This window comes from Rhincodon typus, chromosome 30 (assembly GCF_021869965.1).
Source record: "Rhincodon typus isolate 14 chromosome 30, sRhiTyp1.1, whole genome shotgun sequence".
In the NCBI taxonomy this organism is placed as follows: Eukaryota; Metazoa; Chordata; class Chondrichthyes; order Orectolobiformes; family Rhincodontidae; genus Rhincodon; species Rhincodon typus.
This window is the reverse complement of record NC_063361.1, coordinates 20,308,091-20,327,334: the sequence shown is the minus strand read 5'-3', so window position 1 is coordinate 20,327,334 and position 19,244 is coordinate 20,308,091. Positions and strand designations below refer to the sequence as shown.

Below are 19,244 nucleotides of genomic sequence, written 5' to 3'. Positions count from 1 at the left end.
TTGAACTTGTTATTACTTGAACGAATATGCATATTTAAGTTTCGTATCCAAGGCTGATGTATTCAAAAACTTTTGCGAAAATCAAATATGGGAAAGCAAATTAAGTATTATTTTCACAATACTTATTTCAAGATTTAGTATTTTGGAAAGTTTTTGATCCACAGTAATCACTTTCCCTTTTTTCTCACCTCACACTTGTTAAGTAATCCTGTTTCCTGAAGCCTGGACCAGACACTCTGTATTCTCCCTGCATGTTCTGGATGGATGTTAGTGTTCCCACAAGTGCATTGGTGCTTCAGCATGAAAGTGTCATAAACTAAACCTAGACAAGAAAGAAATTAACAGAACGTAGCATACTAGAAGAAGTTGGTGCCTTAACAATAGTTTTGTTTAACATACAACAACACTTTGAACCAGTAGACATGAGTCAACACACTCTTACTTTTAATACGGACTTGCAGGCTCCATTTTGTAATCAACTGGAAGAAGTTCAGATACATTTAATATATGATCTGCAAATTGTATATTTTCAGAATAAACTATTCTATCCATGTTTTTCTAGCATTAACAGGGATGATTCAGTGTTAAATTTGATTCTGGACGAGGGCTCGGTGCAAGAGAAAGTCCCTTCTACATTTCCATAATAAATCATATTGTGGGTTTCCTCCCGTTGGTCCGATTGCTTCTCACAGTCCAAAGATGTACAGGCTAGGTGGATTAGCCATGCTAAATTGCCCATAGTGTTCAAGGATGTGTAGATTAGGTGGGTTATAGGGGGATGGGTCTGGCTGGGATGCTCTGAGGGTCTGTGTGAACTGGCTGGGCTGAAGGGCCTGGTTCCACACTGTAGAGATTCTATGATTCTAAAGCATTCATTACCCACTAATATGGCACATCAATTTCTCATGTATCAATGCTCCCTCAATGAATGGCATTGTTAAGTAATTAACAGATATGATTTGAACTCACTGTAAGTTTATATAGTGCCTTTAACATAATAACACATTTAATGGTGTTTCAGAAGAGCATTATTAAACAAAAACCACGAGCCACATTACAGCCTTCCGACTGAGGATGTTTAGATAAAAATGAAGGCTGGAAACTAAGAAAAGCTTTTCATGCAGGAAACCAAACTCTTGGTGGCCTTTCTGCAAAATGGGAGAAAGCAAGTGTAAGCTGTTGGGGTGCAATTCCTCTTCCAGGTATTTAACGTGTGATGCACATAACCAGTGAAAGAATGTAGTCAATATGCAGACACAAGTTATCTCCCTACAAAAGGCAAAAGAAGGAATGGACTTGATTTTGCTTCCTAACAGAAGTAAAATCAGAAATATTTCATTGACGTAAATTCCCAACAGTAGCTTAGTGATTAAGGTTAGACTTCCTATTTACATTCTTGGATGAAATGTACAAGGAAGATGACTTGTCAAATTCCATGAGGCAGGGCCAAAATGAATAGATTTTCTAAAGCAAGAGAAGAATATATACCGGACTTGAATAGATTGCTTAAGGAATTGATGAAATTCAATATGGGGAATCCTGGATCAGTGCTGGAGTTTAAATTGGTGGATATTTACAAGATACTAGTCTTTAATTCTCAGGGAAGGAGACCTGGCTGAATCAAATGTATGCTTCTTGAAACATTTTTTGGGACAACAGGCATTTCTTCAAGCTTTTATGGAACAAACAGGATATTCTACAGTAACACATAAAAGAAAGGACTCAATGAATGTTAGAATTTGTAATGGTCCAGATATTGGATACAAGCATTGTTACAATGGAAAGATTAAAGACAGGCAGAACGAGGATTAAATTACCTTTAACAAATCTGCCAATGCAGCAGAAAACAAAATTTGTTTCAAAATAATAGGTGAATGAATTCCAGAAATACCCAAAGAACAAATAGTTGCTTCAGATGTGGTTCAAAGAATTATTACGCAGGGAACCACCCAAAGTGAAGAATTACAGTCTTCAAAATGACACGACAAGGAGAATTCTGAGGAACAATATATGAACTTTACAGAAGACAGCAGTGAGAAGTGCGAAATTTGCAACGAGCAAAGAAGGATGCCACCAAGTCCATTATAAGCCTTCCACTTAAGAAGGTAGTTATCAGGGATCTCAAACTTTGGGACACACTACATTTTACAGATCTCATAGCCAGATTTCGTCTGCTTCAATAAAATCTATTTGAACAAAAAAGTTGCCATAGAAAAAATTAAGAGCTGAACATGAGATACCAGCGACATTTCTAAATGTTAATGGAGGGGAATTTGCCAATGACACATTTCGTGACATGTGAAATATGAAAATCATGGACATCAATATTGCCACTTAATGTCATTTTAGCAATGGGCTCTCTGAAAAATGGTGTGGCAACAAATGAAATGTGATATGCAACTTTACTTGTTCGACCAAACTGCAAATTCACAACCATCTGTTCTGGGTGCTACAAATTATACGAATAATTCACTCTAGATGATTGGAGAATATATTCTGTATCAATTAGTCAACAGCAAAATCCTGAACTCCCTTCTGACCTCTGGGATAACTGCCTTGACCTAGAATGTACCATGATCAGTTTTAATTTTCCCAAACATTCACATGTATTACATGCAGAGAGATGGGCTTCATGCAGTTTGAAATTCAGAAAAAGTTCAGAGTTCACTGATGTATGGTGAAAGACCACCTTAACAGAGTTCCATTAAGAAACTTAGTATACCACAAAAGACAGGGTCATATGGAATAGAAGGATTCTGAGAAGGTAATGTGTTGTCTTGTTGAGATAGTACATTTCAAACACAACAATTAAACTAATATGTGCATCCCTCATGATTAAATCAGAACTGATTGCAAAATCTGAGACTATAAGAAGTTTACAAAAGTAAATGAGGCATCTTCTATTTCAAATGATCATGTGCTCTGTGATGAATATTCATAGGAAAAGAAGACAGTGGATGAGAAGTTGCATAGTAGTCATAACACATATGACTGAGCACCCTCCTCAAAAGGTCAAATAGTCAGAGTGGGAACAGATGAATTATGGAGTCTGGTGAATGGAATAGGGATGCAACAATTATGGATGTGCTGGAAAAGCTACAGGCAGTCCATGTTTAACGTTTCCCATTTGACATCATTTTGCTTTGAAGTCAGTAAATTATTACGATTAGAAATATCACACCATTTGTTTCGACATTGTTTGCTGCAGTACCTTACCTTACCTGACTGGTGGCGTATTGGCACGACCTTGACCCCTCCCACATAAGGCTACTACCAGCCTTCTGACCTACAGCCTCTCCCCACACTGTCTAACATCTTCAGCAGAACACTAACCAGAGCCACCGACAACCACAATAGCTGTTTGACAGCATCCACCACTTTGTCTCCACCAACCAGCCCTCCTTCCCCCTCAAGAACACCCTGTACCAACAAAGTCCAAACATAGGCTGAATTTTCAAGATGATGAAGGTTTAAAATATGTTATTTAGGAAGTAGAGTTATAAAATTATATGCTAAAAACTTTTTTTCCGGTCCCGTGAGGGTGACTTTTCTTTCTCTTTAAAGGGTCAGAAACTCTTTTTTTTAAGCATAGGTTAAAGCACATTTCTAATAAATCATCTGACTTAAGCTAAACGACCAGATTAGTTATCTGTTGATAATTAATGAAGGGGAGTCAACAGCTTAATGGCTCTGAATTTTAAAATAATTTAGAACGAAAAGAAGTTGAATGCTGACCATGAAACCATTGTTGATTGTCATTAAAGCCATCTGGTTCACTAATGTCCTTGAGGGAAATAATCTGCCAACCTGGCTTGCATTTGACTCCAAAGCCACAGCAATATGTTTGACTCTTCTCTGTCCTCTGAAATGGCCAAGAAAGCCACTCACCATCTTCTAAAATGCAACTAAGCATGTGCATTAAATGCTGGCCCAGCCAGCAAAGCCCACATGCCCTAAGTGGATAAAAATAGCATTCACTAAGTTGAGTTTTTACTACCCAGAGAGGGAGAGGCCAGAAGACAAACACAATTTCAAGTGGAAAACAAAGTGCTGTTTAGCCAATTCAAGGTAGCTGGAAGTTGTCCTTTGTTTGCAGAGTGTGTGTGTGTGTCTGTGTACGCATGCGTGTGTGAGGGAGAGAGTGTGTGTGTGTGTGCATGCACACGCTTGTACATGCACGTGTGCGTGCGCATGTATGCTCGCGCGTGTTGGGGGGGGGGGGGGGGGGGGAAGAGGGGTGACGGGGTCACTTGCTGCAAGGCCTGCTAAGCTTTTCCAGCAATTTCTGTTTTTGTTTCTGATTTACAGCATCTGCAGTTTTCAGTTTCTATGTGTGTAAAAAAAACTGCTTGCTGCCCACAAGCAGTTCGGAACATAAGAACAGGACTTGTCATTCAGTCCGTCAAGCTTGCTCCGCCATTTAATACAGTCATGCCTGATCAAATACTTCAGTCTTTTTAGCCCCATACTATCCCAATACTCCTTTACTCCTTTGATAATCAAAATTTAAATGTGCTCAAACATTGAGCTTCTAGGGTAGACTAAAGATTCCCCATCATCCAACTAGAAGAAATTATCTTCTCTATCCTAAATGGAATCCCCCTTATTTTTAAACTACACCCTGTGGTTGTAGACTCCCCAACTAGGGAAGCATCTTGCCTGCATCTGGCCTGTCCATCTCTAAGTATTTTGTAGGTTACAACGAGATCACCTCTCATTCTTTGAAACTCTAGAGAATACTGGCCAAGTTTACCTAATCTCTCTTCTTCAAGAGTCCTGCCATTATCGGTACAAGTCTGGTGAACCTCTGTGGTCATCCTTCTATGGCAATAATATCTTTCCTGAGATAAGGATATCAAAACTGCCCACAACATTCCAGATGCGACCTAACCAAGCTCCTATACAAGTGAAGTAAGACTTCACTACTCCTGTACTCAAATCCTCTTGCAATAAAGGCTAACATTCCTTTTGCCTTCCTGGCAGCTTGCTTCACCTGCATATTAGCCCTCAGTGACTTACGAACATGGACACTCAAATCCTTTTGCACATCTACACTTGCCAACCATTCATCATTCAAGAAATACTCTGCACATTCAGTTACCTGCTTTTTTTAAACGTTTTTAAAAATGTTTTCTTTCATCAGCTGTGTACAGGCCAACATTCGCTACCCTTAAACTGAGTGGCTCGCTAGGCCATTTCAGAGGATGGCTAAGTGTCAACCACATTACCAGAACAGATAAGGGTGGTAGATTTGACTCTCTGAAGGCCAGTGAATCAAATGTTTTTCCATGACAATCAATGACATCTTCATGGTAATCAGGTCCTGGTGGCAAAAGATGCACAGGCCACCAATGGCTCGTGGGAGAGGGCAAGTCCTGTCACACACTGGTCCTCAAACAGACTTATGAAATAAACTCTTTGTCTGTCGACCCTGGTCATGGCCTCTAATAAGCACCTCCCTCACAAGCTCATTTGGCAGGAGAATGGCGCACAAGTTCTCTAAATCAACTTTAACCAAGCAACTACCTGCTTGTATGATACCTGACAGGTTGAAAGGGTTACATTTTCACTGTAGACTCAATGTGTTCCACATGCATCTAATGATTTGGGAACTGAAAGAATCATCATCTATGTCTCACATGGTTCATAATATTTTACAGCATCTCTTCACATCACAGAAAACAAGCATTCCAGTAGCATAGAGAAAAATTAACAAGGTTACAAAGGTATGTATGTGTGAAAAACAAGTCTGCTCTAAGTTGTTGCAATAAAATTCATCTGTTCCTATGTCTAATCTTGTCTAGTCCTAAATCTATCTTTATCTACACCACGAACTCCCTTTACCACAATATTGATGGCTGTACCTTAGGTCTTCTTGGCCTGGACATTGTGGAATTTTATTTCTAAATCTTTCTAAAGCCTACCTCTTTGTCAGAGTTTTGGTCATTCGCTCTAAAGATTAATTTTTTGGTTCAATATCAAATTTATTTATGATTACATGCCGAAATGTGCCTTGGTAGGTTGTATTATGTTAAAGGCTATATTTTATACTCTATTGTTTTATCAGAGAACTAAATATCAAACAGTCATAGCATTAAGTATTACAAAAATAACTTGCATATATATACATAAAAAAACAAAATATAAAACAATAGAGCACAGAAAATGAGCTAAAGGTTATAATAAAATGGTTTACAACAAGAGTAAGAAATTTCACTTAAACCATAAAGAGGTTGGGAAGGTGAGGCAGAACTTTGATAAGTTGATACTTAAAAATAGTTTGCCTCTATTCGGGTAAGTAAGGCTGATTCTCACTTGTCTTGTAGGTGCTGCCATTACGCCCATTTCCTCCTGGGCTGGGACGATAGAAATCAGCAGTTTTATCTTCAGCCCACCTGGGTATTATTCCGAACACCTACCATCATTCCTTTCCCAAATGCTAATTATGAACCACATAACATGATACCACAATTGATGACACAGTGTTGGATGCAGACTACAATATCCATCCAAACAAACATCAAAATATTACTTTTAGTCTATCACTATTGACAGTCTTGAAGGACACACCTACCAGGCTGGGCCTATAGCAATTAGTGAGGGAATCAATAAGAGGAGGATAAACAAAAAACTACTTGACATTGTGCGCTCTGACCTACCAGTCACAGATGAATCTGCCACAACAGTCTTAGAAGGAGAAAACACAATACAGTATTTGATAAGACAAAATTCCATCTTCACACTGAACACATTCTCCATTCTGTTAGGTAGCACGAGTACATGCTAAACAGGACAAGTTCAGGACAGGTTCAGCAGTTCAAAATTGGAGGTCCATGAGGAGACCAACTCTAGTCCAATGAGTGTAGGCATGCATGCCACAAGCAGTGCCAGGCATTCCTAAAAATGAGGTGCAGAACCGGTGAAGTGCAACCGTGCACTGTAGGAATGCTAAGGAGCAGAAGCAGCATGCTGCCGACTCAAGGCTAAATGATCCCACAAACAATGGATCAGATAGAGTCATACAGTCATAGACACTTTTATTTTCTCTTCATTTTGTGGGATGTGGGCATTGCTGGCTGGCCAGCATTTCTTGCCCATCCCTAGTTGCCCTTGAGAAGGTGGTGGTGAGCTGCCTTCTTGAACCGCTGCAGTCCTCCTGCTGTGGGTTGACCCACAATGCTATTAGGGAGGGAATTCTGGGATTTTGACCCAGCGACAGTGAAGGAACAGCAATATATTTCCAAGTCAGGATGGTGAGTGACTTGGAGGGGACTTCGGAGGTGATGGTGTTCCCATATGTCTGATGCCCTTGTCCTTCAACATGGAAGTGGTCGTGGGTTTAGAAGGTGCTGTCTGAGGATCTTTGGTGAATTTCTGCAGTTTGGCCCATATCTCTCCAAACCTTTCCTATTCATGTACATATCCAAATGTCTTTTAAATGTCATAACTGTACCCACATCCAACACTTCTTCTGGCAGTTGACTCCACATACGAACCACTCAATTCTTGCCACAGTCAGTCATGGATGATGATGGATTTTAAACAACAAAACAGGGGGAAAAAGGCTAAAAAATCTTCCCGATTCTCAAAGATGGGAGAACTGGAAACATCAGTTCAAAATTTGAGGCTCAAGCATTTGCAACTATTTTGAGTGGATGATCCATCTCAATCTCCCTCCCAAGATCTCTGGCAATACAAATGTCCATCTTCAGCCAAACTGAATCACAATACATGATAATAAGAAACAGGTCCAGGTGCTGGGTGTAGCAACGATAGGCAACAACATCCCAACTGTTAAACTGAAGAGGTGCTCCAGAACAAGCCGTGCCCAACTGATGGTGTTCCAGTACAGCTATAAAACTAGGAATTACGTAAACAATATGGAAAAATGCTCAGTATATCCATTCCATAAAAAGAGGAGCAACTCAAATTAGCTAATTAACACCTTTTCAATTTACTCTTAATCATTCGTAAAGTGATGGAAGGTTTTGCTGACAGAACTATCATGCAGCCCTTACACAGCAATAATTTGCTCATTGATGCTCAGGTTATGTTCCACAAGGTCTATTAGACTTCAAACGTCATTACATGGCAAAAAGATCAGAATTCCAGTGGCAATGTAGAAGTGATGGCCCTGGACATCAATGTACCATTTGACAGTGTGGCATCAATGAGCCCTGGCAAAACTGAAGTCAATGGAATCAAAGGGAAACCATTCCATTGGTGATAGACCTAGCTAGCACAAAGAAAAATGATATGCTTGTTAGAAGCCAGGAGATTGCAGGAGTTTGGCATGGTAATGTCCTAAGCCTGATCCCCATTTGCTGTTTAATCAAAGACCTCCCCTCCATTATAAGGTCAGAAATGGGGTTACTTGCTAATAATTGTAGTGTTCAGTTTCATCCACAATTCCTCAGATTCTGAAACACTCCATGCACCCATGTTGCCCAAGGCTTGTCACATTCAAGCTTGGGTTAATAAATATCAAGTAACATTTGTGCCATACATAATCAGGCAAAGACCATCTCCAATAAGAGAGACTCTAATAATTTTTCCTTAATGTTCAATGCCATCATCATTAGGCGATCTCTCATGCATCAACAGTTTCATTTTACCTCTGGCCAGAAACTTAACTAGACCAGCCTCAATCACTGTGACTAAAGAGAACGTCAGATACTTTGTAGTTCTGCAGTGAATAACTTCTCTTCCGCTTCCCCAAAACCTGTCCGTCATTTATGAGACACAAGTATGATGGAATACTCTCCACCTGCTAGCTGAGCATATTTCCTACAACACTCAGGAAGCTTAATATCACCCATGACAAAGCAGCCTGCTGTACCAGGACACCCTCCATCACACTGAACATTTATCCCCATGATCACCAGCACACGGTGGCAACAGTGTGTACCATCTCCAAAATGCTCTGCAATAATTGACCAAGGCTCCCTTGACAGCACTTTCAAATCTGCAAACTCTATCCCTGGAATGACAAAGACAGCAGGCACTTTGCAATACCAGACCCTGCAAGTTTCCCTCCAAGTCACACAGTATCCTGACTTGGAAATCTAATACTATTCCTTCAGTGTTGTGGAGTCATGGTCTTGGAACTTCTTTCCCAACAGTCCCACAGTGTGCACAGTATGCATTTACACATTATGAATTCCAGTATTTCAAGGTGGTGGTTCACCATTATCTTCTCAAGGACATTTTTGTATGGGCTGCAAACGTTGTCCATGCTGGTGATGCTCACATTGCATGAATCAATAAATAGGAAACATTACTCAACTCATTTTGTATCCTTGATTTAAATGTGCCATGCTGCACAGGAGATCTGAAGAAGAGACATGAGCCACGGGAGTGGCAGGAATCTCAGAACACCTTGTAACCATTCTAACCGGCTTTTTAAGTAAAGCAGGAAGTTCAGATTGATGAGCTTTAAAAGCAACGTGGAGCTGTATGTACCTACCGTTTCAAATGGCATGCACATTAGGGAACAAAAGGCTTAGATTCATTCAAATTTGGTTGTGAACATGTGGTACACATAATACCATATGGGTGCAATCAATAACTCCCACAGCCCTAATGAGTATGGATAATTATGAAAAAAATTGTGAATCCTCTCAGTTATTTGTCTGTACGTAAATTGAAAAGTACCATGAAACAGGGCATTGGTGGCTTGCCTTATAGAGAATTGAACAGGAATTAGCTAATCAGGCACAAGTTCCCTGTGGATTCCAGTCCGGAGAACTGTGGTCATATTTGCTGCCACAGTGATAGATGTATGTGTTCTGGACCTTGGCTGCAGCAACAAACAGGATTGCTCTGAAGCTTTGACTGAACTGAAGTACAGCCACATAAGAAGATTTTCTCAAAATGCCTTAGAAAATACATCCCTGAATCTAAACACTGTAAGACGATAGTGCTGAGGTAATCTGTTCTCCTCTGATGCTGAGTTCTCTGGTTTGCCTGAAATTTTCCTGCAACTGCATAGAAGAACAGAGCACATGGAACGAGTAGGCCACTCAGCTCCTCTAGCTTATTCCATCATTCTAGCTCGTGTCTGATCATCTGCCTTAATGTCATAAACCCACACTAAATTCCTTAATATCATTAGTAACTAAACATTTAAATCAATTGTGTATCGAACATTCTCAATGACTGAGCATCCATAATCATTTAGGGAAGAGAATTCCAAAGATTACTAGTTTGGACTGAATAAGTCCCTCTTTCGCCGTCATAAGTGGCTTTCCTTTTATTCAGAGTAACCCCCACAGCCAGGGGAGACATCATTTTTGTACCTAGCCTGACTAGCCCTTTAGATATTTTGTAAGTTTTAAATTAGATCACCTATCGTTCTTCCAATGCAGGCACAGTCTCCTCAGATCGCTTCTCATAGGACAGTCCCTCCATACTAGGAATCAGTCTGGTGACCCTCTAGGTACTCTCTCTTGATGGCAAATAAATCCTTTCTTTGGCAAGGGGACCAGAACTGCACACAATAGTCCGGGTGCAGTCTAACTGGCATTGTATACAATTGAACGAAGACTTCTTTGCTCCCATACTTAAATCCTTTTGCAATTAACGTTAACACATCATTTACTAACTGAACTGTTTCCTGCACCTGCATGCTAGCTTTCAGCGACTTATGAACCATTACACCTAGATCCCATTGGGCATCAATACTTTTCAATCTCTCAATTAAGAAATATTTTGTGCCTCCATTCTTCCATTCTTCCTACCCAAGTGGATATCTGCTATTTATCCACATTATGTGCCATCTGTTATTTTCCTGCCCACTCACTTAGCCCGTAAATCCTCTTGAAGCCACTTTGCACCTTGCTCATATTTCATATTCCCAAGATTTGTATCATCTATAAACACAAAAATATTATAATTGGCCCCACATCCAAATCACTTATAAAGATTGTGAACAGCTGGGGACAAAACACTAACCCTTGCACTACCTGTGGGTCACAGTTTCTGAACTTGAGAACGACACATTTACTCCTAACATGGTTTATGCCTGTTAACCAATCCTCAATCCAGAAGACTGTGAGACCATAGGAAATAGGAACAAGAGCTACTGCTTGGCTCCTCCAGCCTGCTCTGCTATTTGACAGAATCATGGCTGATCTGCCATTCCTTACATCCACTTGCCTGTATTTTCTCCATAACCCTTGTTTCCCCGAATGTTCAAGCAACCATATTGTAAACAGTTGTAATCTAAGCCTTGATCCCTGTGAAACTCCAATGGTCACAGGTCAACCTGAAAAAGAAGAATTCTTCCTCCACAGCATTGATGTTCAATGGAAATTTTGAAACTATGTATAGATTGAAGTCACCTGCATTCCCCTTGCTGTATGCACCTCTAATTTTCAACTGTTTGGTGGCTTATATACCACTCCTACCATTTTTGCTGCCCTTGCTGTTTCTTAGCTCCAGCAAAACAGATTCAACATCCCGTTCTTTTAATTGAGATCATCTCTCACTCGTATGCTGATCCTGTCCCTTATTATCAGCACTATCCTACCTCCTTTTCTCTTTGCCTCGTCTCCATAAATGTTGAATACCCTTTAATATTCAGTTCCAAGTCTTGGTCACCCTGGAGGTACATCTCCACGACAGCAGTTAAATCTTAACTTTTTACATTTACTAGCATCACCAATTCATGTATCTTGTTGTAAAAGCCACATGCATTGAGATAGAGCATGTTTAATTTAGCTTCTTTGACACTGCTCTGCAATTTAACCCAGTTTGATTCTAGGATTTGTTTCTGTTGTTATGTGTTTTTATTTCTAGCTTTCCTACTACATATAGCCAGCTTTATTCTACCTGAATTTGCTCTGAAATTCCTATCCCTGTGACAAGTTAGTTTAAACTTTCCCAACAGCACTAGTAAATCTCTCTGAATGATATTAGTCCCAGTCCTACTAATGTTTAACCAGTCCTCCTTGTCCAAGTCCTACCTACCCCAGAACCAGCCCCAAGGCCCCAGAAGTCTAAAGTTCTCCTTGCTGCACCATTTTTCTAGCCACGCATCTATTTGCTCAATCTTCCAATTTCCATACTCACTCGCACATTGTACTGGAAGCAGTCCTAGAATGCTAGTTTGTAAATTGGGATTCCATTTAGAAACCCACCGTCTAGGTTTCGGATATTATGACAGCATTATCCTCTTTAAAAAACCATGTGCTCTGGAGGTAACCACAATGTAAAGGAAGGCTCCGAGTATAACAGTAAAAGCATTCCACAATATCTTTAGTGAATCGCAGTATAAGGATACAAGTCTTCATGACCAACATCAGTTCACCAGTTTTCCTTTAACGAGACACTTTTGCTTTGATGAGCAGGTCCTGGCTAATTGCACCTTTAGGATATAGAATTTAGAATGGGAACTATCATTCTATCTCAATTATATAATTTATAGCTCACTATCATAGAGATCAGGTGCTTCTACACATGCATTAAAATTAATTGGAACGGATACCAGGAAGTTTCTGAATTAGAAACCAGTGGACATTGAGTCAGATTCAAATAACAATGCCTAATTTCTTACTAAATCTTTACTATTTCTTACTAATTTGCTACAAATTATGCCACCCACTACAGGAGTTATGAAGCATTTTTATGTTTCACAGTTTCCAATTCTCTTCAGTGAAATATTTTTAAAAGTAAAAATTGTGGACATGTTTAGTTCAGTTACCACAAATGCATAGAAAATACAAAGAATTTTAATTATGAACTATAATTCAATGCCAGAACAAGAAAATATCATAGAATCCCAACAGTGTAGAAGCAGGCCATTCGGCTCATGAAGTCCACACAAACCCTCTGACGAGCATCCCACCCAGATCCACGTACCTACCCCATCCCTGTAACCCTGCAGTTCCTATGGCTAATCCACCTAACCTGCATATCTCCACACATGGTGAGCAATTTAGCATGGCTAATCCACCTAACTTGCACATCTTTGGACTGTGGGAGGAAGCCGGAGCATCCAGAGGAAACCCACTCAGACACAGGGAGAATGCAAAATCCGCACAGACAGTTACCCAAGAGTGGAATCGAACCGGGGTGCCTGGCACCGTGAGGCAGCAGTGCTAACCACTAAGCCACCATATCGCCATGCTCTGGCTTTCTTGACATATCCCCTTTTTTTTTCTACATTTCCAGTGCAAGGTTTTCAGCTGTTTTAGCTCAATATATGATTACACTATCTATGCTACTTCATCTAGGTTACTCCTTTACCTACTTCAAAAGTCCGTTCAATCTTGCTTTTGGTTATTAGTCCAATGTTTCTTTCCTAATCTTTGGTTCTTTTCCACTTTTGATGAAATGCCTCAAGAAATCTTATTAGATTAGGCAGGGAATATAAGTGTAAGCAGTCATTGATGATGTTAAGAAAGTTTCAAGTATTAATAAGATGATGATTTTGCGGTGTTTTATGTTGGAGTACACAAAAATAGTGAACAAAGCATATTCTGACCAGAGGAATAAGATCTATAAAAATTAAGAGAAAAAGAGAATGGAACTTGCAACAGAAACAAGTACTTCATCACTTTAATTTAGTTCCCATTTAGGAAAACAAATAATTTATGGCCAAATGAAACAAAGTAGTTATAATTATATAATGCATTAGATGATTTGGCTCAGAGGTAGGGGTGCTACCAACTAAGCCATAACATCTCTCATGGCTGTGGTTAAATTGGTGATACAATAAGATCTAAATATCTTAGGACTTTAAACCTAAGATTTAGATGATGTGTGCCTTTATCTAAGGTCTACTCCAGTTATGTTGCATTTACAATCAAAAGAATAAACTGTGCAATTATTATTCCTAGCATATTTACTTTGGATTAGGAACAGTTCAAACTTATAAATTCTTCCATATTAGATGTAAATATTGTATTTTTAAACCTTGATAAGATTAATACTTTAGATTTGCATTGAATAGCTAACTTTTCAAAGCATTGTGCCCGAGTCTATTTTTTCCTTTTACTGTTGGTTCTCAAGAGTCAAATGTGTCTACCCATTAATTCATAACAACACAGCTGTTACTTTGAGATCTTACAGCTTTTTCTGCAGTTCCCTTACCAGTAGTGAATAGGTGCTTGATAGGTTTCTCAGTGCCAGGATTTTTTAAGTTTGCAGTTGCTGGGGAGGACTGGGCTCTGCAGAGTGGTTGATGCCTGTCTGTCACAGACATACTTCCCATAGCTACAGAAGCCTGATACACATGAAGCTGTTGCATGCGTTGCTGGTCCAAGAATTGCTGCTGTAAAAATTGAAAAACAAAAAGCTGAACTTACTTCGCATTACTTCAAAAAAGAAATCAAATTAAAATTATTTAGTAAAGTCATCCACAAAGACTCTAAACATAGCCTCTTCTATGCCTACTTGGCATCTCACAGTTTCTAAAATGTTTCCATTGTTATTGTACATAGTTGAATCAAGTAAAAAAAAATTATTGCACTGCCACCTAGCTACTTTCATTAAAATTTACCTTTCTACCAGAAAAACACTTAGATTTGCATTGGTATCATCTGTATCAATTTCAAACACATTTGCATAATGACGTTCCTGGTTACTCTCCAAATTATTCTTTATTTTTCCTGTCGAAGGCATTCTGATAACCCTTCGCTCGTAATGTGAAGGAAGCAAAAGCAACTCTTACAGCCAGTTTTCCTTACTTGGGGAAGTATATAATAACTATGTGTCACTTCCCAATAACCCAATAGAAGATTCACAATTGAAAACCTACAGTGGTTTATTTATTTCTGGTGATCTTACTTATAATCCTTGTGCAGCTTAAATATATACTGCTCAAAACATGGCTCCCTTGTGTTTTCCTAAGAAACCAATAAAGCCTTGCCATTTTCAACTGAATCCTTGTACTAAACCTTGAGGTCTAATTATCTTGGTTTTCTCCCCATTGTTTTTCCCACTTTAACCAAATTCCTCTGTACAATGTACCAATCTACTAAAAAGACAGGGAAAGTATATTTTGGGGCTGCTGTCCACAACACCAAAAGTTGGCAAGGAGAAATAACAAGCATTGACCTGTCTTTGCTTTGATTTCATTTCTTAGAGGAAGCACCATGCCTCTACTCAGAGCCTTTTCAAATGATTATGCTGAGACTAAGAGCTTAATTTAAATGAAAGTTATAAATATTAAAAATATTAGGCAAAAGATGGCTGGTTGCACTTTATACAGCGACAGGTCTTTATCCTCTGTGCTTCGCAGCAAAATAGCAGCTAACATACTTACGAAAATCAAGAGATATTATCCTGACTGCTTATAGATGTGGTTTAAACAGATTGCTAACCTTGACATTTCTTCCTAGAATACATCCCTTTTTGAAACAGACTGCCTTGAGTCTAATTACTGTAAAAAAAATTTTATTGAACAACGTTATAACACAGAGAATATGCCTAAAGCAAATCAGCAAATTACATTTATCATAAACCTTTTTAGCTGCTGTCAGAAACAGGAAGTCTGAAAAGATGATTCGCAGTTTCTGAAGGAAGACATTTGTTGTATATACTACATCCTTTGTACTAAAAGGTTGGAGGCCACAACATCGTACGAAAAAAAATCGGCTGCCTTTCACAATATGTTATGAAAAAAACTGAGCTTGTGGCCAAGTCTTTTGAAGAATGCCAAAAGTCAATGACGGACATCTTAAAATTCCCCAGTGTATTTATTCAATATATTTACTTAGGAAACACTATAATTTAAGTTAGCTTTGAAAATATTTTTAATATTGCCAACAGGACAATGTCAGGCAGCAAAGAATAAAACAAAAAGCATCTGTTTCCCATAAACTGCTCAGAGCTGCATTTCAACATAGAAAAGAATGGCAGTTACAGCAATTCTACACAAGAGGGGATTCCACTTAAAGTCATTATGTGAGAAAGTTCATCTTATCACCTATTAAATAAACGTTACCGCTCTTGACATTAAATTTGAAGATGCATGGAATATTATCAGTTTCCATTAACTCTTTTGTTGACGTATTTAAATACTTTTAAAATGCACATGCATCTGGTTTAATAAAAATAATACATTATACTGGTGAGTACAATTTAATCAAGATCATAATTACTTTACAGTTAGAGAATAAACACAATCTCAACTGCAGCTCATAGCATAGCAACAGCTTTTCATTAAATATATAAATTACTACAGCCATTTAGAATGAAGTTCTTTCAACCCTGGAATTCAAGCTCTACTCCAGACCAGAAGGACTTAATGAAATTCTCCACTTACTGTTGGTTCTAAGCATTATAACTGAGATGAGTTTGGATAGTTGCAATCCTCTTTTGCTGAGTGTATATGCATAGTGTAAATGAATACCAAATACCATGCCCCTGCCTCTCCCTCCTTTCCACAGTCACATTCAGATCCTACAATATTTGAACATTTCCACTTTCATAAGAACACAAGTAATCATTCATTAAAACAAAATGGTTGATTTAAGGATAAAAGACAACACATAACCTATTTCTTATTTTGCGTGCTGAGGAAATTTAAAGACCCATTGGAACCCACAGGTCATCTTCATACTTAATCTTCTGTTTTCAAGAAAAAATGATCATCTGAGCAACATGCCTTCATTATTTAAACCTTTTTGTCTTGGCATCATTCTGCACTATGCCAACTTCAAGGCCAATACATTATCTTCCTGAGATGCAGTGCTGAGAACTGAATATAGAACTCCGGATGTAGATTAAACGGATAGTCAGATATAGGATCATGTTGCAATTCACGCCACATGAAATATTTTTAAATCTTGCCTAAGATGTTCAAGTGACTGTGGTCCAAGTGAACTAGAGGCAAAGGGGAAAATAGCATCTGAAGCACCTGGATGAGTTCCACTAGCTTAAATGATGAGTCAACAAGACCTGACAGCAGATTCTAAACCTCTTGCTTAGCTGAAAAACTATGCGGAACTAAAAACAAAGTGATGCACTCTATCTGCAAAGACAGGAGTTTAAATAAATTTAAACTGAATTTGTCAACATTTTTTCCTTCAGAAAATCAAAACCAGTGGGAGGCATTCATATTTGCCTATCATTTTTATCTTTTCCTTAAAAATTACAAGAGTCTTCAGTAATCAAATTGAGATGAATGTATCTGCCTTGGAACTGTACTTAAGGCGAAATTTAGTCATCAGCTTTTAAATATTTCTAGCTGTAAACCAGTCACTAAACTTCTACCTGATATTACATTATCAAAATTATAAAATCACAGAGTAGTCATTTGGCCTGTCATTTCTGTTACTGTGAGCAAGCTAACTAGACTAGCAATATCAGCCATTTTGTGTAAGCAGAATTCTTTTTTTTCTCTAATCCAGAAACTTGCTACAAAATCATTTTTCTATCTGTACAGGAAAAATGTTAGGAGGAAGTTATTTCAGATTTTAAAATTATGTACAACTTCAATAAACTATCTTCTAATTATCAGCGAAGTCAAGATACTTATTTATCCCTTCTCCGTGAATTTAAAACCTCCCCATGTTTAGGCATAGCACTACAACGAAGCCTGCTTCCAGTTATTTAATGGCAAGCTACCAACACTCCTTTGTGGAATGAAAGCTGGCCACGATATTTAGCTTCTTTGTTTGATGCATTAAAAACAAACCTATATAAAGGATTATATGATATTTTAAAGCAAACTACAAATATTCAAGCTTTTTTTCTAATATTGTAACCTGTTGCTTTACCTCCAGGATTAATCTTAAATATCAGCATGTGCAAGTTTTGGCATTGTTCAGATAAATATTTTGTATCTTACGGCAGATGCAAATAATTGTGGACATCGTGAGATGTTGCAAATGGATCATACAGCAAGGCATGTTTGATAATAACTTTTTCCTCAAGAATAAAAGCAACTTAACTGTATTTCAGGAACAAAAACAGAATTTGTATAAAAAGCTCGGCAGGTCTGGCAGCATCTGCGAAAAGAAAATCAGAGTTAATGCTTCGAGTCTGCTGACCTTTCCTCAGAACAGTTCTGAGGAAAGGTCACCGGACCCAAAACCTTAACTCTGATTTTCTTTTCACAGATACTGCCAGACCTGCTGAGCTTTTCCAGCAACTTCTGTTTTTGTTCCTGATTTACAGCATCCACAGTTCTTTCGGATTTTATCCAATGTATTTCATGAGGTTTCCATTTTCCTGATAAGAAATTAATTTTGTGCCTCTGTGACACACTACAACTCAATATGGCACAGCCCAACAACTGATTGAGAAACTCTAAAATGCTGAATTCAAATAGGGAGTTTCAGAGTTAAATTTCTTTAGAGCCTAAATATACTCAAAAAATAGAAATTTACATTTACAGGTATGTTCATCCCTAAAAAAAAAAAAGTTTTGTACTTTAGTACTTCTGCTGACACGGAGTGCAGCTGCAGCAAAAAATAAAAGTATACCTCTGGGTGGGTGGTGGGGAGGAGGGGGGTGGTGGAGAGAGAGAGAGGGCGAGGGCGAGGGCGGGAGCGAGAGGGCGGGAGCGCGAGAGGGGGGAGAGCGAGAGGGGGGAGAGCGAGAGGGGGGAGAGCGGGGTGTTGGGGAGCCGGAAGAAAGTGTGACAAGGTGTTTCTTTTGCAGGCATGACAAATTTGTTCGAAAACAGGTATTTTGTGTTTCAAATATATTGGCTATCTCTAGAGATTCTTACTTTATTCAGAAGGGATCCTCATTCAGTTTTGAGCGATGAATCTTCTTTTTATTTCTTAAAAAGCAAGAGGCTGAGATGTGTTAAATTTCGAAGGGTCATAGATGTTCTTGTTCACAAATCATTAGACACCGAAAGTTAATATGCACAAACCAATATTCCGTATAATTTATCCTCCCATTGTACGGACCTTCATGCATGGTAGCAGCTCCAACAAGCAGGAGCTTTGGGTCAGCACATTTATTGGTGAGTGCAGAGCTTCCCACTGGCACCATGGTTGGTAAGCTGAGAGGGAATGTTGGCAGGTACCACAGTAATTCAGAAAGCAAGTATTACGCTGACACTTATTTCAAGAGGATTTGAGTACAGGAGCAAAGATGTCTTATTGTAATGATATACAGTCTTGGTGAGATTTGGAGTATTGTGTGCAATTTTCCATAGCTAAAGGAAGATATCCTTGCCATAGATGGAGTGCAAACAAGGTTCACCAAACTAATTGCTAAGATGGAGGATGTTTCTATTCTTTGATTTAACACTCGGGTCTAATAGAGGGCCACTGCTGTGC

At 38.7% G+C, this 19,244-nt stretch overlaps 1 protein-coding gene across 10 annotated transcripts in view; it reads right to left on the bottom strand.

Annotated features, from left to right (window-relative positions):
- hdac5 (histone deacetylase 5) overlaps positions 1–19,244 on the bottom strand; it is a 323,514-nt gene that overhangs the window by 57,184 nt on the left and 247,086 nt on the right. For 9 of the 10 annotated variants that reach the window (XM_048614512.1, XM_048614511.1, XM_048614514.1 and 6 more), the window contains 2 exons: positions 14,095–14,275; positions 189–322 (listed from right to left, as the gene is read on the bottom strand). In XM_048614512.1, the coding sequence (XP_048470469.1) occupies positions 189–322; positions 14,095–14,275 (315 nt within the window). The remainder of the gene's footprint in view (positions 1–188; positions 323–14,094; positions 14,276–19,244) is intronic. The other variant, XM_020530693.2, reaches the window with a different exon arrangement.